We start from the raw sequence: 24,638 nt of genomic DNA, 5'->3' as shown, positions 1-24,638 counted from the left end.
CGGATACAAAATCGACCCCTGCAAATTACAAATGCATTTAAATACCTCGGTGTAACAATACAGACGACAGGAAAATCCTTCAGAATCCACACTCAAGAACGAGCAACGGCCGCAGAATAGCCATCCACGACATAACAGACATTACCAAACTAGCACTCTCAACAGCCATGCAGCTTTTCTATGCCAAGATACTCCCTATACTGTCATATGGACTGGACATCACATGGACCCGGCTAAACTACAATGACCTCAAGACCATGGAGAACGTCTAAGCAAGGTTCTTAAAAGCAGCACTGGGAATCTCAAAATATGCACCCTCCAGAATGGCGTACGAACTCGCGCGAGAACCCTTCCTGATAGAGGAACTACGAAGCAGACTCATGCTGCCATCTACCGCAGCAGAACTTCGACTACGCACGGTCATGCAAGAGAAGAAGGCGGAAATAGAAAGTGAATTCTATGGAACGGACGCGATGATCAACCACAACTGGACAGGGCCGAACAACAAGTTACGAAGCGCCATAACAAGGCTAGCAGTTCACGGTTTTCACCACAAACTGTGCAGAAGATCAGAGTACCACGAACCTTCCCCCGAATGCGTGTGCAAACTGTGCAACGAAGTGTGTCCAAAATATCATTTTAGTAAATGTGTGAATAGAACGAAGTCACTGGTGGAATATAGTAAAGAGAAGTAACCCATACCAAACTAAATTGCACGTTTGTGCGCACTTCTTTCTTATACATTATTCAGAACGACGAGAAGCCATTGCAAGTGTGGTTATTGGAAAGGATCTGATAAATGGGCTTGAAATTTCAATATCATTTTTGTTTAGATCTATAATTAGCTTACATCTTTCAAAGGACACATAGATGGAATATGATCAACTGTTCGTTCATTTACACCACATTTTAGAGTTGCCACTTTCTGCCTTGTGGAAACAGCAAAAACAATGCTGACAATATTCTTTTTGGAGGAGGCCCTATAGGCAAGAACCACAGCCTTAGGCTTAAGGTAGGCACTCGCTGAACGGAAAAAATTGATTCAAGCATTCGCATTTGTATTGTAGTGTCGCTCACTAACCCGTATTTCCAAACTGCTCATCAATAGTGTTGTTATTTGCCGCCGAAGAGCATTAATTTTTATTGTAGTGTTTAACTGAAGCTGCTAATAAAATGAATACCTTTGCAATTTAAGAAAACTATGAAGAACATACCTGGTTGATTCACTATTTTCGCAATATCATCGCATATGTTCGTTTTGTATATTCCCAATTTGATAAACTGTAAAGCTCTTCATATTGCTGTACTAACAACATCAGCTTCGCATCATTAATTCATTTATACCTTGAATATTACCGCAATAGAAATCCAGATGGAGTCTATCATGCAAGCAGAAGTAATACAGCAAAGTGGGCGATGCTGCATTAAAATCGTGTAAAAAATAAAAACCCGAACTAGTCCGGCTATAACTGTTCTCCTTCAGCATCTTCTATGTCCTACTGCTGTTTATTTCGCTGATGTGGAGTCAATTAGGAACATGATCTGAGCGGGCGCTTTGATGAGATATCTTAGGCCCGTAACACACTTGCAGAGTTTTCGCCAGCGAGAAATGTGTTGCGAGAAAATAAAAAAATTGATAACATGGATTCAAATGGACGTCCACACACTGGGAGAGATTCTCGCTCGAGGCAAAAACCTCGCACTAGTTTCTCGCTGGAATCAGTAGCTCAGCGAATTTTCTTGACACATTTATCAGAGATGTTTGACATTTATACTCTTTATGAAAATTGAATGTAGAAAAAGATATCACAGGTGGCGATGAATTGTACTGTTTTTATTTGAAAATGAGGAAAGATGGCTGATAATTGCAGTCTGACACTTATCGAACTTGTACGATGTCACTCGTAGGCCTATTTAAATGATACACGGTACGAAAACTATAAAAACACGAAACTTAGATAAGAAATGTGGAGACAAATATCAAATTATCTGAAAATAAATAGGGCTATATTTTATTTTGATGAGATTTAATAGTAATAATTAAACATTTGAAATAATGTATCTATATGTCTTAACAGTTTACGTAATTTTAATCAGAATATAGCAAATAATTCTCCACCATATCATGAATGGCAAAAAAAAAAAAAAAAAAAAAACTGTGGTCCATTGAACCTGTATCATCATTCTAATCGAAACCAGTGTCCAAAACTCGCCCTTATTTTCGTAAGATACAATGTAATTTTCAGATATTTCTGGCTTTAATTTTAGACCTACTTCTTCTTTTCATGAACATAATATGTTCATGTAACTCCATTTCCTCATCACCTGAATACTCAGATTCAACATAGGGTTCGTACGTAATTTGTAAAGTACGACAATATACTTACAGGTTATGTATATTTAAGTACGACAATATACGTAAATACATAACCTGTAATACAGTATTTCCCCCAACAAGTGATTACTATACTCAGAAAAATGCTTTCTGCATGAAAGCAGTGCATAGATGATCATAGCGAGATGTGATCTGTGATAGCAAGAACTCGCCAAGTGTGTGGAGGAAGGCTCTTCGCCTCTTTCTCGCAACACATTTCTCGCTGGTGAAAACTCTGCAAGTGTGTAACAGGCCTTATGCTCCTTGGGGTCAGTAGACTGCGTCACAGCAATGTTCTTTGGAATATAAAGTCAAGTAGTAAGACCACAGCTTTCATGAGATTGTGTAGTTCGAGTGGTTATGTCTACATAGGTTTGCGTAGACGTTTCCACTTTCTTGTGAGTTTTACTGAGTGGTGGAAATATTTATCTGTGTGTGGGTGTGGAATGTGCTGATTTTAACAGCTTATTCCTTCGATAGAATACAACAAAAAATTGTCATACCTTAATAGTGACAAAAGAAATACATTTCTCAGAAAAGAATAATGTCCCCCTAATTGTTAAGACTATTTTGCTTCAAAAGTACTATGTGTAAGATTCTGATTTTTACTCTTTATCATTAGATAAATGGATAAAAAATGAATTATGTCTTTGAAGTTTTCAATAAAAATGACAGTTCTGTTGTAAATGAAATAAAAAGATTAAAACATACCATTATTTCTTGCGATAAGCACATCTGGCCTAAGGGACGGAACTCTGGTGTTTAGAGTGGGTGTGTGTGGTTTCGTATGTGAGCCAGTGACACTATGCAGATGTTCAGCCTAATTTTCTAATTGACCATGCAATTAAGCAGAAAGCATATTATATATTTTTAAATTTATTTTAAGATATTCTACTGCCCATTTCAGTCTGCATAGTTATACAAGTTCCACAGCGTATAATGAGAGATCCAATGGCGAAGCCCTTCTGAGGATGTGAGGCTTAGCCTACCCAAAAAATTTTTGGTTATTATACCTAGTAACAGTATAAGCAAATACCTTACTATAATAATACCGGACAGCTGTATACTAGCAGCAATGGCGTGAGTGCGAAATATCGCGGACCTGACATCTAGCGAAGAAGGATGGAATTACGTCCATATATACAAATATTAACATAGCGGGATTTGGACCATTGTTTAAAACGTGAGTTACTAATGTGGAATTATATATGAAACACTTAAGAAATGTTGAACAGTATTTAATGTAAAATTATTACCTTATATCAGAGCTGCATATTATGAGAATATTGCATACTTCATATTACTTTCCGTAATTATTAATTGTTACACATTTTTTCTTTGCTTTAGTGAGATAAAATCAGTTCTGACATTAGGAATGAATTTACAATAATGCTTTATATATCCATTGCTGACAACTGCAAAAATAAAAATGGTAGTATTCTGATGCTTGTGATAATTATTAGTAAAGGCATGTAGAGAACAATAAAACTTAATTTGCTAAAACCACAACTTTTCCAATATATTTTAACTTCTATTCATTTATTAGGCCTAAATAAAAAAGTTAATTTGTATTGTTCTATCAACACAGAGACAAAGACATTAGGCCTAATAACGAATTTTGTTGACTCATGTTTTATGAACTGTCAGAAATCGAAAGTACGATTTGGAGCAATTTGTAATGCTGCAATTGTCACAATTATAAACAGCACACATACACCCTGACATTTTAACACAGCACTAATTAATAAAACTATTAACTAGCCCAGCATTATACATTGCAATTGATTACAGCTTGTTTCGTGAGTATCTCAACACTGGCATGTAGGTAGCAGCACCAGCGTCGTTAGCATGCAAAACTGCTAGCTGTCCGGTATTATTATAAGGTATTTGGTATAAGTTCGTAATTACGATGTATTGGTAACACTTGTTTCACTCCAATCCTTCCATATTAAATTCACTGTTCGCAGTAATTCAAGGATGGATAGTTCTGTGCAAGAGCCTTGCGGCACAAGCCTCATCATAGGCAGTGGCACTCGCAAGCTTGAGGGAAGGTTGGGGAGTGGAGGGGGTATCGATTCGCTACTACAGCTCTGTAGGAAAGATGGCTAGCCTCAATACTTATGAATACGTAGCGCTATATTGGTCTTCTGTGGATGGGCTACTTTGTTGAATGTTAGTTTAATGAAAAATGCACTTGTGTATGAGTGTGTTACATTCTAATGTTGTGTAAATATGTTCATACTGAGAGAACACTGTTGTTGAATTAAAGACAAACCATTTTAAAGTTGGATTATGAAACAAAATGTTCTTACAAAGGTAGAAGATCAACAACACTTTTGCATATTAAAATAGTGGGTGGAAGAAAACAAAATCGAAAATTTCAATTCTCATGATATAAGAAACATCTGTGGAAAACAGCGTGCTCTTAGATAAGTTATACAGGGACATCATTTTATTTTTACTAACATTTTTAACATTAACCTGTCTATATCTTTGGATTAAAGGTCTAGAACCGGAAACATCGCTTGCTCCCCCTTCCAAGACTGGAGTTCGATGATACTGGCGTAAAATACAAAGCACTTTACTAGGTATAGGAGGGAAGAAAAGTAGTTCATCCACTTATGTAAAGTAGGAAATATAGCAATTTTGAGTTTGATAATTTTCATTAGGTTTTTGTTTAATCAAAATACAGCACTGTATTAACACTGTTTTTACTTACGAATTGAGTTATCCATTCGGACTTATTAATTATGCAGTGTATATTGTACTGTTACAGCACATTAGCATACAATATAGAGAATGAAGTTAAATTGAAAAATAATCATAATATGGATATTTAAACACATTTTTAAAAATGGTGGCCGTTCATTTCGATATAGGCTTCAGTTCTTTTGTGCATATTATCGCAGTATAGACTATTGTACCCAGGGCTGCCGACAGGATTTATGGGCCCCTGTGCAATATTGTGCTCGGGCCCCATTGCAAAAAAAGTTAAAAATGACAAGTTACCAATTATTCTGGCCATAATAAATATGTTCAAAATAAATAAAAGATAACCCCATACACAGATACGAATCTAAACATATACCTTTTTGTCACATTGAAAACTTTTAGCAAAACTTCACATTACCACAATATATTATATTCATCACGCTTCTTTTTCAGTGGGCCTACGTAGTATGTTTGATGATGAAACTTTGTCTTTTCGTTGTCGTTTGTTTCGTTTCGTTTTCACTATTCTTAAACAGCTGTAATTTCTGACTTGCAGACCAACAACAACAAACTCCTCTCCTTGACTTCATTGATGCAAAATCATCAATTATACCATCAAAAGACCTAGCGAGATTGCTGTCCAGACTAAGGAGACCAAGGTTATTCATTCTTTCTTGACACATTGTTAATTTGAATTGTTGCTTACGAGATTATACAAGCTAGCGCATAGCACGATTGAGAGAGGGTCTCTGAGCGTCATGACAATTTCTGCCGCTAGGCATGCCTCACAATCCTATTAAATGATGAATAGTTCCATTACTAAGCATTGTGTATCGTGAAAATTCTTTGATGAATTTTACAATACTGATCGAGTACGAAGATTATAAACATAACAAGCATATTACAGTCTTATTTGAGATTTATTGATGACTTGTTAAATATCAGTATGCAGATTTTCAGCGTTATTTAATGGAATTTAAAATTTTCTTTCCCGAAAGTCTGAATTTATTCAATTAACAATTTTGCTTCCAAACTACATTGTTCATATGGTTCATTTACTTTGGCGAGTTTATTGTTTTCAGTTCCGTGTTTTTCCTTCAGATTTCTTTCCCTCTATAATTGCTGAAAGTGAACTACCAGTTTGATACTTTCAGACATTATTATTATTATTATTATTATTATTATTATTATTATTACCATCATCATCATCAAAATCAAACTAATATAGTTCTTAGTTTGTCTTGTCTTAAGGCAATCAGTAGCGTTATTCGAGGAAAAGAGTATGATTTACCATCATCATTTATAGTGGCCAAATATTCCATGAGAATGGTTATTACTGCTGAATAGTGACACATATACGATTTGCATTATTTAGGATACAACATACGCAGCAATGCGATTTTAATGTTGAGCATGCCGAGTCTAGTGTAACGTACTCCCCTCATCCTCCAAGCCAATCAAATATTATTACGACATTACGAGTAATAAATAAATAAATAATTAATACAATTAATCGTTGTGATAAAATTCAATTATCACTGCATGGTGTACCGAAAATTTTGCTTTATGTTTCCATTAAATTGACATGTCATGAGTGACGACAGAAAACAGCTCAGGGGAGCGAGATTCAGACATTACTAAAAATGAAATGGGGATCGGGGAGTGCAGATGCGCATGTGCCTATGGGTGGAAAATTCTAAAAAATATTGTCCCTGAGATTCCTGAGATATTTGTTTATGTTTTGGGAAATTGTCAAATTCGAAAACCATTCCTAATCACATATATTGCAGTATAACTTCCCAATTAATTTAATTCTAACTCCTAATTTAAAAACTGTTTACACACACTAAAATATCATAACATTTGCTATTACTACACACTATTGAATTAATCTTGCACAAGATAGGGACCGATGGCGGGCTTATGTGAGGGCGGCAATGAACCTGCGGGTTCCTTAAAAGCCATATATAAGTAACAGGTTAATCAGCAGGCCTATTAGATATTTATTTCACCACTGCAAGGCGTGGAAGAAAAATCGCACAATTGTACTAATCATGTATTGTGACTGCTGTTTGCATTAGTAAAAATCATAACACTTCAACGTCAATATATTTTTAAAAAAGAAAAGGATAAGTTAGGTCCACTTACAAATGATTAAATTATGAAGTCAAGGAAATGGAAGATAATACAGTACCTTAATTCGTTAGAATAATAATAATAATAATAATAATAAATACGTGAAAAGGGTAGACTACAGTGTTCATGTAAAATATATTTAGTTTCTTTCATTATTTTCGAAAAGGTATGGCGCATGAATTGAACTTTGGAAGGTAGTACCTTAGATTATAATATGTAATATCTTTTAATATCAAGAATGACACCCTTTTATTGTAATATAATTGAGACGTAGAAGTTTGGAAATTACGTCTAGGCCTATTATCCGTAAAATATTGTACGAAGCATTTAATAAGCAATGGTGAGTCCTTTAAATGTCCCAAATGTCAATGTCAATTAAGCGTTCTGCTATGAATATTTAGTATAGAACAGCGCTCCGAGCGGAGGAATTGGCATTACGAGGGAACCACTTCAGATCCGTATTTCAAGCGCTATGCGCCAGCTTGTATAATCTCATAAGCAACGATTTGAATACATTTTCATTTCCTTCATTTTGTTTGAATTTGGTGTGAAATTGAGCGTTGCTACTGAAGGTGCAGAAAATAAACCAATCTCAAGCTCGTCTGTTCAGGTTGTCAAAAATTAAAACAGTTCATACTTAGAAGTGAATACTGACGGTTGTGGCTGTCTATAAAAAAATTCTGATAACAGTAGTATTGAATCAGAACAAGCAAACAATAGTAAAATTGATGTGTTCATATGTGCAAGTGAAACAAATTTACACGCACCAGTTCCTAACTCTTGAGTCAGGGCGAGTAACATGCGACCTTGGAAAACTAAAAAGTGGCAGACAAACTGTGTTATTGAATGTGTTGTTCGAAAAACTACTCCCAACCTGCCTAATAACCTTCTAAGTGACGGAGCAAGAGCCTTTCCAGTAGGCCCATTATTTTCAAAACTCAAGAATGAAGAATGTGTTCCCACAGACTGGCTAGTGTGGAGTGAAACAAATCAGGCACTGCAGTATTTTCCCTGATTTGTTTCACTCCAGTCTCTGGGAACACATTCTCCATTCTTGAGTTTTGAAAATACTGTATTACTGTTTTTGGAAAGGCTCGTGTTTTCGAACAACACATTCAATGACACAATTTGTCTGCTACTTTTTAGTTTTCCAAGGTCGCTCAATTTCACACCAACTTCAAAGAAAATTCTACTCCCTTTCTTAATATCATCCAATTTTTCTGTCTCTCCTATCGCTTCTTAGCTCCCAACTTATGCTTCTACTTGTCCATTGTCCACTAGTAACACTAATCAGCAGAATTTACTAGAAAAACGACAACGAAAAGACGAAAGTTTCGTCACGAAACATACTATGTAGGCCCTACTGAAAAGGAAATGTAATCCTCTGGCTTGGATTTGGGAGAGTCCATTAGCATATTGTGGTGGGCTGGCAAGGGTTGTTAGTTAAGAGGACAAGCCAATTGAACGTGTTCGGTACAAGCGAATGGAACATATTTGAGGCAAATCCCGGAGCCCTCAAGTGTCGTGTCGATGATTGTTAACGTGGGCAACCGATATTCTATTACATAAAAGTTAAACATTTACATAATGAAGTGGTAATTTGTATTAATTCTACGTTAATATTGTTGGTTAATATGTCAGATTCATGTAACAAATGTTCTTACAAAGTTTTATCTGCGAATAATAAAAAATAATCAGACTCACTTAATCTGACGGGCCCTTACTATTCACGGGCCCATATGCACTTGCCCCCTTTGCCCCCCCTTCTCGGCGGCCCTGATTGTACCTAATTCCAATTACCAGTTTCGTCCTTTGTACGAGTAACTCATGTTGAAATAATTCTATACCTACTCTATAAAAGAGTACCTTACGTACTGTAAATTTAATCTTCACTTCTGCCCAATCCGAAAAGATAAAATTACTCAGAAATGCTATCTACTGTCCATTCAAGTGGTTTTGTCGCAGGTCGTAGAAAAGGGGTGGGGGAAATCACGTAACAGTTAATTACTTAACGAGGCCCTTTCAGTTAAGTTATTTTAAACAATTGTATAATATTACATAGACGTCCAATTCCTAACAGAAATTAATGTTCTCAGAAAAGAGCTAAGACAGCCCAGCTACTAGACTTTACAGAGGGGTGAACAGAAGCAGGTGGGGGAAACCGGGATGCGACGTAGGCAAACGGACGACAGTATTTGTGCGAAAATATGATTCAATATTGAAAGCTCTTTCATCACTGGAAAACATACTATACTCACTAACTCAGTACTGCATATGCGGCCTCGGTTCTGTGTGGAGAACGGTTGGAAGTTTAGTAGTAGAGGGGATGTACATTCAAAAACTCAGGTACAATAAAAATTGAAGTAAAAATTAAATTATGTCCCTGTATTATTATATGCGTACTCTGTCTTGGGGTGAAAATGAGTGGTCATCATCTTCTTATGGGGGTCTGTGTCACAAAAAATGTTGATAGAAAAGCCAAGAAACATCAGAGTTATAGAAGACATATTCAGAATAAAGAGAGTTTTCCCTTGTTAGCTTGTGGAAGAATTGAACATGCAATTTCTGAAGGAGCCAAGCTTCAAGCCAACGAACACAATGAAAATGTCTAACGAATCCGAACCACAGTCTCTTAGGCTACATGCTTTTTAAGATGTTTTCCTGTTTCTAAAATTAACCTTCCAGTATTTCGCCAGTCTATCCTACTTGGAAATGGAGAATCCACATTCAATTCCCTTCTTGCATGACGCTGAACACGTGTAACTGATTAAATTCTTTAGATCAGAGCACTCACTGCACTTTATACTGTGGATACCCACACACAATACTTACCTTTCAGTCAAAACCTCATTCGTTTCTTCTCTTACTTCCATCCTCGGTACCTCATTGTCCAAGTCATGCCAATCCTCCTAAAAATACAGAGCAAATAAAACAGAAATATAGCACAATTTATATGAACAAAACAGCACCAATTTTAGATGCAAGACAACTGCATTGCAATGAAGGTTACCACGTCTCCCTTTCCCATCCGAATTTTTCTTTTTGTCCCTAGATAAAATTCGTAGCTGGATTGTCCCTTGATTTAATTTGGTGACAGAATGTCAGTCTCAATTATTAAAATAGTTTGATCCTTGCACATTGTTACAAATCTATCTTCATACCCGACCTAACATAAATGACGCTATAACTAAAGTTAATGATGACTTGAATTCACTATCCATATGGTCGAAAACGCACGGACTTAATTTAAATGCAAGTAAATCGCAGGCTATCTTAATAGAACATCAAAGATCGAAGTGTGACAAATAAAATTTGCCACCGATAATAGTAAATAATACTACTATTCCATACAGCTCGACTGTGAAGAACCTTGGCATTTATATGGATTGTCACCTGGAATGGAATGAACAAGTGAATCACACTTCCAAAAAATATTTTCTATTATTCACTCATTAAAGCGACTGAAGCACTTTCTTCCTGATAAATTAAAATTAATCCTCGTACAAACACTCGTGATGCCACACTTCGACTACTGCGATATTATATTAAGTAACCTAAATGCAAATTTGAGTAGCAGGCTACAACGTGTGCACAATGCGTGCGTCCGTTATATTTGTAATATTCGTAAGTATGATCATGTTTCCCCGTCTTTCCAAACTCTGTCTTGGCTAAGGCTAAGCGATCGACGAACCATGGCTTCTCGTTTTCAAAATTTACCCACATATCATCAGCTAAGTACAAGATCTCATCATAACAATTTACTCATTATACCCTACCACAAGACATCTTTATATTCTTCACCTTATACAGTTTCAGTTGTTAGAAATTGGAACTCGCTACCGAGTGATGTAAGGGGTTGTTGGACAATAACTTCATTTAGGTCAAAATTACATAAATTCTTACTTAACAAATTAATTGCTGATTAATATTTATTACATATAATGAAACTAACATCTGTCCATTCTTATCATTATCATTAATTTCTCTAAATAGATTTACTAAAACCACTAATGGCAATTACAGTAATATTCTCATTATAGAAATATATTTTAGATTTATATATATTTTTTTCTCCCTGTAACATAGTTCTAGTAAGCTTATATTAAATTAATTTTCATCATTTTACTAGCTATCTCAAATCCAAATTAATTATAATTGATTGAATTAAATTAGCTCATAAATTAAGTTACTACTTTACCTTATAGGTTTATCTAAATTTAAATAAATAAGTAGTCTACTAGTCGTTAAAACTTAACTGAAGAATATTGCTGGAGAGCCTTTTAAGTGTAGTGTAAGTATTCGTAATTTAAATATGTATTGTATTGATTAAGGCTGGTAGAGTGGAAGAGAAGTCCTTATGGTCTTAACTCTGCCAGCGAAAATAAAACATTATTATTATTATTATTATTATTATTATTATTATTATTATTATTATTGTCAATGAATTTTTCACAACGAACAGTTTATGGCATCTCTATTTAATATACATTCTTCGATTGCAATGCAGTAGTTCAACATTCAAGTCAATACAAGATGAACTCCGTGCTTAAGTACAAAGTTGATATTATATTTCATTGAATTTCAATAATCCTAAGTTCTTTAATTTCCCTGTATCATCTCTTTGCTGGCATCATCATCGTCATCCAAAAAGTTATGTGCTGTGATGTGGCCCGTTACAGGACTGTGTGAGTACCTGACACATAAGCAAGATCCAAGATGCCTTAATTTATGTACAGTATCTCATGCGATAGCCAAAAGGCAAATTTTAAAATATGCAATGAAGAATACGACAGATATCCGTTATAGAAGACATGTATTGAGGACCGCATACCATAGTTAATATCTACCATAGCCACTGCAAATGAGAGGTTCAGCTTATCAGCTAACTACAATTCCAAAAGTTATTAACTTAAAAACAACTTTATGGAAGTACACGCTCTAACACAGCCAATTTGAAAATCTTGTCTGCAATTATAACTAATTCGAAATGACAAAACAACTACGTTTGCTAATTTAGAATGAGGGAAACAGAATACACTATATCCATACATAACTGAGTTTGAAGTTTATGTAAATATGTTAAAGGATTTATGAAATTAATAGACTACTTATCGAACTATTTCGAATTACAGCAATTTAAATAAACCTAAATATTGGAGTCGTTGCTTAACATCAAAATATATTTCTGTTATTTGAAAACGGAAGATGAGGTCACAATCCAATACATTCAAGAAAGAAATTAATTCACATGTTCTTTTCATTAATATGTAGTATGTGCGAGATTTTGGATTAAATTTAAAAATTATAACAAAGAAAAAAAATTAGAACAAACAAAAAAAATTGCAAATTTATGTATTTATAACTGAATTATTTAAAACATGTGTTTACACAAAAATATTACCAAAATATGTATTTTTATTTGAAATAAAATTTTATATACAAATTACCGTGTTTTGGTTCCGAATTTTTGTCACAATTACATTCTTTTACCTATAAAAATCCGTTTCCTGCTAATTAAATAGGGCCTCAAAAGTGTCATCTATTAAACAAAGTAATTATTTCAAATAAAGAATTGCTCACTTCATTTCAATTTTGGGAGGGGGCGAAGAAAAATTGCAACAAAAACATATGGAATCTCAAAAGCAAGCTATGTCAGCTCTGATTATATTCAGTATTTGTAGGAAGTTCTACAGTTTACCCCTGCATTTTACAATGGATGATACTAGCCCAACAGTAAACTCTCGATTAACTGGGATGTTGAGTATCCGAGACAATCTGTGGTGGAAAAAATATATAGGGCTATAAATAATATAGTTTATACATAAAATAGGAAAGTAGGGTAACATTGACTCCAACAATCCATTTCGTGAATAATGATATTAATGTAGACTATTAAGACGATGTGTCAACTTCAAATTTTGAAAATCATCCTACATATTCAAAACTGCATGTTCTTAACCTACAAAATGCTCGAATAATCGTGAGGTTACTGGGATCATATTATTTCATCCTATTAAAAACTGTATTTGTCCAGCGCTGTGGTATCGTGGTCCAAGGCATCCTGCCTAGAACTCGCATTACAGAATGCGCGCTGGTTCGAGTCCTCATTGGGCAGGAATTTTCTCATGAAATTGCGGCCAGTGTATGGGACTGGTGCCCACCCAGCATCGTGATCCACTTAGGGAGCTACGAATAGGTAGCGAAATCTGGTTGCGAAAGCCAGCTACAATGGCTGGGTGGATCATCATGCTAACCACAAGATAGCTCCATTCTGGTTGAATGATCGTCCACCTCTGCTTCGGCATGTGAACGTGAGGCCAGCAGCCGGCTGGTCGGTCTGGACCCTTGTAGGGCTGTGGCGCCACAAATTATATTACATAAAAATTGCATTTGATCTTTCTTCAGCTAGAGAAATACGAGGGACTAGGCCAGACAGTCCCTCCCATATAAAAAACACCATTCGTGGCTGCATATCAGGTTTTCGAGTATGGTACATAAAGTATGAATGATTAAAGAAGCAATACGAGTATTCATCTTCGACAAAATTACTTTTTTTCTTTCTTTTTATTCCAGTGCTTCATTTTCGAAGTTTTTGTTTGGGTTCATGAAACTTCAATTTACTCCTATCTACAGCATAATCTGCATACTACAGACTTCTCCATCAATGTCTTTAGGGAATCGCTCAGTATTACACAGCTTTACGCTATTATTTATTGTAAATTAAATTAAATTAGGAGATGAGAAAATACAGTATTAAATTATAGAAGACTATACAAAATAATTATAAATATAATTCTGACACACACAGAAAACCAACAAGTGAGAGAACATAAGCTACTGTACCACATGACACAATGTAGCCCTACATGAAGTTATGCCCCATAGAACACTCCTGCCATCTAATGATGGAACTTCGCATAAGTTACCCCTATTGAAGTAACTGATAGTGACCCCTACTTCAAATGAACTGTGAACTAAATTAAAAGGGGACGAGGTAAAAATTATCAATGATGATGAAGACATCAAAATTGATAAGATTTAGTGAACGTTAAGCATTACAGTCTATACGACAAAAACGGGGTAGAAACGACTTACGAAAGACTGTAGGCTGAAGAAATTGAAAGCATGAGAAAAAGAATCGTGTTCCCTGGTCACCTACGAGTAGCAGCAGTATCAGTCAGTAAAGAACAGACAAAAGTAGTGATCAACACACCCCAAAAACAGCACTCACCTCAGCTTCACTCTTCACGACGGTAAAGTCACTTAGCACAGGAGTTTCATGAAGTATAATTTCTGATGTCATTTCACAGCTGTGATCTATACATTCTTTCTTTATTTCAGTTACGTGAAGATCTAAGAAATGACTCTCCTACAAAACAGAGAACATAATAGTTATTTAATATATCATATATAGTTGTGCTATTTTTAAAGCCTTTCCACTCTTTTGTTAATATTAATATCGACGAATGCAGGTACACCCACTCCAAACTCAATCGTAAATTACTGCCTGTGTATATCCTAGTCACACATAATGAAAAATAACAGATATATAACATATATGCTATTGTTATGTTCAAGTACATACCTACTTCCTATTCTTCTTCCATATAGAAATACATTTCACTTCAAAATTATTGTTAAATTATTACAAACGAGTATGCCAAGAAATGTAAATCATGTTTTAAAATGAGTCACTTTATTAGTCGTAATTATGAGAGTAATCAAATATACAACAAAGTGATATTCTGTTTTGTCTAACGCTGAGTAATCAGAACCTGTCTGCAGAATACGGAATAATATTTTGGGGAAATTCTGTAGATAGTAAAAATATATTCTTATTACAAAAAAGAGCCATTAGATTAATAGTTGGAGCAAAGGCTAGAGAATCATGTAGATTATTTTTAAAAAAATTAGAGATTCTAACCTTAACAAATCAATACATATATACTCTACAATAAATTTCCTCTTATGTAATAAAGAAAATTTTCCAACAAACTCAGCCATACATAGTATAAATACCCGCAGAAGGAATGATTTTCATATGCCATCATCAAATTTATCATGCTTTCAAAGGGGAGTACGATACATGGCGATAAAAATGTTCAATAGCCTTCCTGAAGACATTAAGAATCATAGCCAAAACCCTGCATTATTTAAGGTAAAACTAAAAAAAATTACTTAATATCTCACACTTTCTACTCTGTAGATGAATTCTTGACATTTCACAGTAATGTGTAAATATTATAATACTATTAAATGGTAAACATATTACATTGTATAAAATAATGCTTGTGTTCGTTTCATTTTTAACAGCCGTTGCTATGATCATGTCTCCGAGTATTTCTTTTAAATATCTTGGCTTCGTTTACGGGAGAGACGTTCAGTTATTTCACTCTGTTTGCTGTATCAGATTTTAAATATTTCCACACCTATTTACCTAGTTCCTCGCTTCACACTTTTAGCATCCCACCACAACCGTGATACACGTTCACAGCATAACCATGTTCTATCAATTCCATTCCATCAAACATCTCTCTACTCTGCTTCCTTCACAATGCACACAGCTCGTTCCTGGAATTCCTTGTCACAGGAAATCAGGAGCAGTCGGAGTCTAAAATCTTTTAAGCACACTACTTAGAAATGTTTTTAATGAACAGAACTAGACTCTTGCGGAAGTTTCTAAATAGTCTTAAATGACCAAGTTGTTATTTTTTTTCTCCTCTCTCTTGTTATTTTTTATTCTCTTTTCTTTTTTTTTATTATCTTGATATATTTCTTAATCATTTGTGGTTATATGCCATTTAGTACGACTTTGCTAATCAACATTTTATGTCTTGTAACCCACATGTATTCTCCTATTAGTATATTAACTGTATAATATATCTCAAGTGAATTAATCGTCGTATTTATCTCGAGCATTTTAGGTCTTATAAATTGTGTGTTTGTGTGTGTATGTGTGTGTGTGTGTGTGTGTGTTTGTGTGAGTGTATATTCCCCTTATGTTATGTAACTGATTTTGATTATGTGTAATTTTCTACTTTATTTTATATATTACATAACCGATCTTGACTATTTGTAATTTTATATTATGTAACTGATCTTGACTATTGTAATTTTCCACTATATTTTATGTAATTTCTAAGGTATTTTCTTTTGTGTTGTTTTGTAATCAAATTTTGTATTTCATGTATATTATTGAAACCTGGCTGAGTGGAAGAGAAGGCCTCATGGCCTTAACTCTGCCAGGCAAAATAAACCTACTACTACTACTACTACTACTATTATTGTTATTAAGGTATTAATTCTGTATATATTTCATATTTGCATTTTATATGTATTGCATTTTATTGTTAAACGTAAGAATTGGACATGTTCTTTATTCTATGCTATAAAGCAAATGTAAGAATATTATGGAACAAATCCATCCATCCATCCATCCATCCATCCATCCATCCATCCATCCATCCATCCATCCATCCATCCATCCATCCATCCATCCATCCACCCACCCACCCACCCACCCACCCACCTATCCATCCATTCATCCATCTATCTAAAACAGTAGCGAAACTCTCGAGGCTTAGCCTACCCAAATAATTAGCTGAAAGCACCTGGCGTTGCCCAGGTTGCCCTTTTTGCTTCTTTTTTTAATTAAATTGGTTGTTAGACTTTTCGGAAATCTCAGAAACTCAACTATAAACAATCAAAAAGAATTATCTTTAATAAGCTTTCCTCATCCAGAAAGATGAATCTTTACATAGCGTCACTTACATGATTGATGAACTCCTTAGCCAAATGTCTGAAAGGATTAACTCAATTTAAAACAACTGCAGATCAGGCAACGAAAGAGAACATTTCATCACGTGCCTTACTTTCAAATGTTTTTTTTTAACATGTATGTATGTATTATATGCATGTATGTACATATGTATGTATATACGTACAAATAAAATAATAAAAATATCAAACTGTAAATAAACTAAAACCAAACTAACATAATTATAAGTTATATAGGCTACAGTCACACAAACTTTAAATGAATTAGCATTGTCTTCAAGTTCTCCAAAACAAAAACAATCCCTCGGTCCCTATAAGCCCAGTTAGCATTGCATCAATGTTCTACAGATCTTACATTTCATCTCTGCCAGTCAGTGACTGTTAAGTTTCAAGTGACTTATCTTAGTCGTGGGAGTCAATGCATTAAAAAGAATTACAACCTTTCTCCCATCTCCTTTCTTCTTTTATCTCTGCACAGAGGCAGAGATAAAATGATTAGAAGATCTGTACATTATACACCGTGCTATATTGCTATTCCTGTGTTAATTTAATCAAACTGCATATGTGGGTGTGTTTTTCATACTATTTGTGTAAAATGGCTTATACTGAGAGAACACTGAAGTCATTATTTGCAGAATTAAAACAGACACCATTTTCAAGTTGGGCGCATGAAACAAAATGGGCTTACAAAGATAGGAGATTGACACTATATTTACAAATTAAAGTAGTGGAAGGAGAAAGACAAAATAGGAAATTTCAATTTTCATGGTGTAAGAAATATTCTTGGCTAACAGGGTGCTCTGAGACGAATACGTTATATTGTTGTACTTGTATTGTGTTTGGAGTGAAAATGAGTGGCCATCATGTTCTTGAAGGATGCGTGTCAAAACATTTTGATAGAAAAACCAAGAAACATCTGCTATATGAAAGGATACAAAGTAAGCACATTTTTTTCAGCCTGTCCACTATTTAAACTTTAGCTTTGCCACTGCTGACATCTTTTCATATATCATTACAGCTACACAAGTACGATTGGATGCTCCACACGCTCACAGGGGACCTATGCAGATGTACATGACCATTGGTTCGGAATTCGCACCTGGCCTTGTATAGGAGCAGTAAGAAAGATCCTCTACTGCTTCGTTGCTGGGCAACATATTGAGCCACACAAGTCGAAGGCAACATCCAAAAACGTGAGACAAGACCATGGAGACAGCGAGATTCTCATGGATGAGACTGGAGCAATAATCCTGGAACCTTAATTACAATGATGTACCGAAGTACACATGATTTTTCCGTGCAGGAATTCTGCGTTACCATCTGATGAAGGAGAGTAGAATGGGGAAAAATTCTTTGCGGCACTGAGACTCGAATTCAGGTTTACAGCTCTGCGTGCTGATGTTTTATCCACTAAGCCATACCAGATTCCAGTTCCAATGCTGGATTGAATATGATACGCGTAAGTAATCAGTGATTCAAGACGGCACTCATTCCGTCAGATCCTGGCCACTTAGTCACTCATAATGAGTGTACCTCTATACATAATGTGTTGGACATTGTGCTATTGTCACATTCTGTGACACAGTACATGGGGGTAGGCCACCAAAGGGAAACTGAGAGGTAGAACTTAAACTGAGAAGAATTCAAACAGGCATTGGAACTGGATTCCAGTGTGGCTTAGTGGACAAAGCCTCAGCACACAGAGCTACCCATCCTTCATCACCTGGAACCTTAACCTGATAACAAGCGTAAATAACTAAAAAAAGAAACGTACCTATTAATCCAGGCAAATATAACAATCTGTCTTTCGGAAAATTGATATGGCAAACTGAAGAGTGGAAATGTGGGACGATAATCGTTATAATGTATGGGCATTCAGCATACAATGGTACTGACATGCTAAGTCAACAGTAAGTGGGCACACTTTTTTATTAATGCCCACGAGAATTAGTTACTTAGTGGGGTTTAGAAAGGGCACGTCAGCAACTATGGCTATTTGCGCCCTTATCTAAAGTCCTTCACAAAACAGAAACACAATAAAATAATCAGAAAGCTTAAAAGAACTAAAACGCGCTGTCACAATTAAAACAAGATAAACAAATGCAGTTCCAACAAGGTGATCCATAACAATCATAAAAGTGAGCAGTTCTCCGACCCTAGCTAGTATTTAAAAAGAAACAATAAAAAGAATAAAATAAATACCACCAGAAATAAATTACCAGGTGCATTTATAGAATGCTCGGATGTAAATGGTCCGAATGTCAAGTTTGTTAAAAACACGTATTAAATAACAAATGTAACCTACAGATGTAAAGGGTCCAGAAGATAAGTAAAACGGATCAATATAAAACACAATTACCCTGTCAAGTCCTGTATTCGATAAAAAAACTCAGAACTGCATTTATACAATTAAAATCATTTCCAGGAGGGTCACGTAGAGACAGATGAATTCCATATTGCCGACGGACACACTCATTTTTTCTATACTGTAATAAAACATGGTATATATCACACTCCAGCTGAGGCTCGCCACGTAGGAGATGGCCATGTGTCAGACGACAGTGGCCAATCCTCAACTGGGTTTGTAAAACCTCTTTGTGTCATGATGTTCTTGCAGACGAATCCCAAACTCGAATAGTATTCTTTATTCTTCGAAATTTGTTTCCCTCTTGTGCAGACCATTTTCCCTTCCCATTGCCACCATATTGTATGTTTCAGGTAATTTTGAATATCTTGCCACCTCTCACGCCAATATATCTCACACTCATTCACAGCACTGTCCCTTGCTGAAACATTCATTGCCTGGTTATCTGGAATGCCAACATGATACAGAGTCCACACTATTCCAATCTCATAATCAGAGCTTAGGAGAGTGTGGAAAAGTTCCTGGGTTCTCAACACAAGTGGATTATCAGAATTCAAATGCTGCAGGGACTGAATGGCGCTTAAAGGGTCAGAGCAAATAAGGAATCTACCCCGGGGTTGTCTAATTAACATCAATAAAGCTCTAAAAGAAGCATACAGTTCTGTGGTAAAAACACTAGTGTACTGGCTCAATTTATATTTAAATGTTTGTCCATTTCCAACAAAGGAACAACCAACACAATCATATACTTGAGATCCGTCAGTAAAACTATGGATAATTTGGATATGATAAAAGTTTACTAAAACTAAGCCTATAAACAAAAGCTGGTGTAAAATTTTTAAAACTTAGGCTCAGACTTACATCAAACATGGGACGTCGCATAATCCACGGAGGAGTCGTCGTATATTACAGTGTGCGAACTGTTGGCAGGCGGATGTGGACATCAGAGAGCAATTCACGAAACTGCACACGAAGTCTCCGTGGATTTTCACTGCATTGGCAGTAAAGAGACAGATGGTAAAAGGAGTCGTAAGAATTGTACACAACAACACATTACGTCGCAGATAAAATAATGGTTCTCAGGCTTCGCAATACAGGCTCTCTATCTCCAAATCGTTCGGAAGGCCCCTGTAGCAAGTCGTATTCCATGATGATGGATAGTGTTTAAGAGATGTAACTTCGATTTATTTGCTGATAAAACAGCCATAATCCAGCTTTGACCAGATAAGAGAATGTTAAAGATGTAAAGTACTATGCGGTCAGCTCTCCAGTGAACCTCTGACAAAAGGCGTAAAATATTTAACGATTTTTAACAACATCTCAAGTCACTTATATGCGCCTCCCACGTTAATCTATATTCAAAGATAAGGCCCAAAAACCTCGCAGTGTCTGTATATTGCAAATCCACTCCTTTAAGATGCAGTTCAAGATGTGGATGCAGTCCACGATCGTTATAGAAGTGGACACACTGCATTTTTAGAGTAGAGAATTTAAAGCCATTGCGAACAGCACATTCTCATAGCACACTGATGATTAGCTGCAAGTGTCGACCGATGGATGGGAGATATCGGGAGCTGTAATATAAGATGAAATCATCAACGTCAACAGAGAAGATACTCGGTCACCCACACAGTGGGCAATTCCACTATTCACAATGCGGAAAAGAAGATCGCTTAATACAGAACCCTGCGGAATGGCGTTTTCTTAAAGATGTTCGTTAGAAAGTGTGGTGCATACTAGAACTCGGAAATACTGCTCTGCCATGAACTTCGCAATAGACGATGGGAGACTGGCACGAAGTCCCCAATCATGCAAAATTCCATAACGCAATTTCGTATCGTAAGCTTTATCTAGAACAAAGAAGACCACCACAAGATGCTCCTTCTTGAGGAAAGCATCTCTAATGGTGGTCTCCAGCTGAACAAGATGATCTACGGCAGATCTGTGCTTACGAAAACCACACTGGATTTTAGATAATCGGTTTTCCAATTCTGGTACCCACATCAGGCGTTTCCTTATCATCTTTTCCATAACCTTGCATACGCAAGTGATGCGACAAATTGGCCTATAACTGCCAGGTAAAGAAGGACTCTTTCCCCGTTTTTGGACTGGGATTGCAATGGCGGAATGCCAAGCAGATGGAAATACACCCTCAGTCCAGATTCTGTTGTATATTGACGGAAGAAAGATTTTTCCAGCTGGCGGAAGATGGGGAAGGGTGCGGTTATGTATATTATCAGGATGTGTCTAGTGCCACCTGCAGCTTCTCGGATGTGAACGGTGCATTGTAGTCTGCAGTGTTATAACATTGAAAATTTAGGGTCCGTTTTTCTGCAGCAACTTTGATTTTTAGGAATTCCGAGTTATATTTCCTTGAGCTGCTTATTTGTCCAAAAGTGGTAGCAAATATTTCAGCAATTTCTATGGGACTGGTGGTCGTTACTCCATTGTTCAGAAGGCCCAGAATTACATAACTACGTTTCCCCATTATTCGACGGACTTCGTCACATACGATGTTAGCTGGAACGTTATTTTTCAATGAACTGACGTAGTTTGTCCAGGACGTCTTCTTAGCATCGCACACAGTGTGACGACCATTGGCTTGAAGATGTTTAAACTGGACAAAATATTCTTCGGGTTGGATGGTGCTCAAATTGGCGTAAGGCACATTTGCGATCTTGGATTGAATCTCTGCAGACATCCGTCCACCAAGGGACAGAGAAGCATTATGGCTGGCAGGACGACCGGGGGATAGAAATGTTCTACTACGGAGTCCACACTTCCATATCCATTCTCATCGAAAGATATGGACTCTGAAAATCCGACCCTGTCTTCCTTTTTAATAACACAGTTTGGAGAGAGAGATTCCGCAGGATGTAAAGTGGACATACACATTCGAAAGGGGTACTGGTCACTACCATGCAGGAATGACATAACATTCGAAATGCGTGGAGAAACTGGGCTACAAATGGAGATATCTCTATCATGGAATAAGGACCGTAAGCAAAGGAAAGGTGTGTTTCTTCCCCTGAATTCGGAGTAATGAGATTTAGACGGGTACTTACCTCTGCTATTTTATTTCCTCTGTCATCATCGGAATTTGAGCCCCAAGAGTGGTGCGATGCATTGAAATCCTCCACTACCAGATATGGAGCAGGTACCTGCAACAGAGTATGTTAAATTTCACTTACAGTTAAAGGAGTATCTGGGGGCATATACATACAGACTATCGAAAACTGAATGCTAGGGAGAGTTATTGTTGCGGCTATGCATTGATGAGGAATGGTAACATTGATGACAGAGCAAAAGTTCCTTGGGCGGAGTAGGAGGGCACAACCTCGTTAGCACGAATTCCGGAAAGGTGATCGTATTGGAGAATGTATGTAGTATCCCGAGATACTCAGGCAGATTTCGTGCCAGAGGTGTAGACATAAAATAGGAGGCTTCTCAGCATAGATAAATTGTTGTAGTTCTGCATATCTGCTGCGTACACCTTTCACATTCCAATGTACAATACGAGTCATCTCAAGGTGCTAAACCATGTTGGTGGCGTCACAGGTGATCTTCTCTTCTTATCTTATCTATGCTTTGGTGCCTCTGACTGCGACTGCTTAGCCCTCGACCGTAGGGACTCACTCGCAGATCGTTGCACACCTGATCGTGATCTTGATCGAGGACGGGATCGAGAGCGTGATCTCGACCCGTCACCCGAACAAGGAGTGCGACGTCGCGGCGATCTACCAGGCCTTGAATATTTGTCTGTCGTCACGGTAGTGATCTACTCGAATGTAACGCCTGATATCAAGGCCACACGTGTCGTCTGACTCAGCAGTCTGAGTGGCAACGTCCACATACGTCTGGGTTGCACTCTCAATACTTTCCCAAGTATACTAGCGAGAGGTGGCGTTTGCATGGATGCATGAATTGCCTCAGTTGCCTTCAGCAATACTGTTGCATAGGACTTTTCTGTCGCCTGTTTTTTATTTTTCTGAAATACGCATACGCGCCTCGAAAAACGTAATATTTTCCCGAACTCGGAGATCTTGAATATCCTTCTCTACCCTATACTTCGGGCAAATTTTAGAATTAGTGGCGTGGTCCCCAGAAAAATTCACACAGTGCTCGGTGCCAACTCATGGGGAATCCCTATGGTCAACTCCGCCGCACTCTGCACATATGATGTTGTTAGTGCAATGCTTTTGCGTATGTCCGAACCATTGGCACCTAAAGCACTGCATTGGGTTCGGCACATACGCACGAACAGGGACACGCTCGTACCCGACAAGAATGTATTCTGGTAGGACAGGCTTTTTGAAGGTCAAAAAGATAGTGCTCAGGGGAACAGTCCGTCTCGCTTACGTAATAAACAGTAAGCCTTGGAGATGGCCTGCTAGGCCAGTTCCAGTTGGATTTCTTCATCAGACATATCGTCCAGAGAAACCGTATCTACTCCCCGCGTGGTGTTCAAAGAGGCGTGCCATTCGATTTTAATAGGGTAAGACCCTAGCAACTTCGCTTTAACAGTGTCTCACTCTGTTTTGGAGATATAGTCTCGATGAGGAGACTACCGTTGCGTAGTCGAGTTGCATTTTTGACCTTCCCAATGAGTCCATCGAGTGCGCATCTCACGTAAAATTGACTGATGTTCTTCATAGTCTTTTTTGTTCCATCCAATGTGATACTAGTAAACTCTGGAGGCGGGACTTTAACTGTTACTTTCTCAGGGTCCAAGTCCATTGGAATGTTCGTCATATTACCACCAGTCGTGTTTATTGCTATCTCTGTTTTTTGTGATGGTTTTCTGAGGGAGGGGGAGAAGTGCTCGAGGACATAATGAACTGGCCCCCCCCTACGGAACCGTCGGTATCAGCCTGCCACGGGGGGGGGGGCGTAAGAAAAGACATCTAAAAAATTCTTCACGGTCTGTGCTGGCTATGAGGACCCCCACAGAGACCGATCCCAAGCAATCCACTTCACGCAAGTTACCCTTCAAACTGGTCATTATGCACCTAATGGCAAGTCTTACACCAGAGGCGCGTCACAGTTTTATGTCCCTACCACGGGAATAACTGCCCTTGGCTCCCCACTCTACACAACCGCCAGACTACTTGTCTAACTCCGACCCACCCACCAAAGCTGGAGCAATCCGAGACCGTATGCAGCTTCAGGGGACTTGTGGTTGATTACACTGTGACACCCATAAGCCAGTGGTAACACTTCGAAGTGATATATCCATCCCGGCGAGCAGAGTTGGTCACCAGGGCATCTAAATTG

At 37.1% G+C, this 24,638-nt stretch overlaps 1 protein-coding gene across 1 annotated transcript in view; it reads right to left on the bottom strand.

The window, feature by feature from the left end:
- The window catches only part of LOC138692991 (zinc finger protein ZFP2-like), a 56,891-nt gene that overhangs the window by 3,983 nt on the left and 28,270 nt on the right, over nt 1–24,638 (bottom strand). The window contains exons 4-6 of the mRNA XM_069816466.1: nt 22,430–22,525; nt 14,454–14,591; nt 10,055–10,131 (exon numbers count right to left, since the gene is read on the bottom strand). Of these exons, the coding sequence (XP_069672567.1) occupies nt 10,055–10,131; nt 14,454–14,591; nt 22,430–22,525 (311 nt within the window). The remainder of the gene's footprint in view (nt 1–10,054; nt 10,132–14,453; nt 14,592–22,429; nt 22,526–24,638) is intronic.

The sequence above is a fragment of the Periplaneta americana genome, chromosome 17 (assembly GCF_040183065.1).
Source record: "Periplaneta americana isolate PAMFEO1 chromosome 17, P.americana_PAMFEO1_priV1, whole genome shotgun sequence".
Classification (NCBI taxonomy): domain Eukaryota; kingdom Metazoa; phylum Arthropoda; class Insecta; order Blattodea; family Blattidae; genus Periplaneta; species Periplaneta americana.
This window is presented reverse-complemented; position numbering and strand designations above follow the sequence as displayed.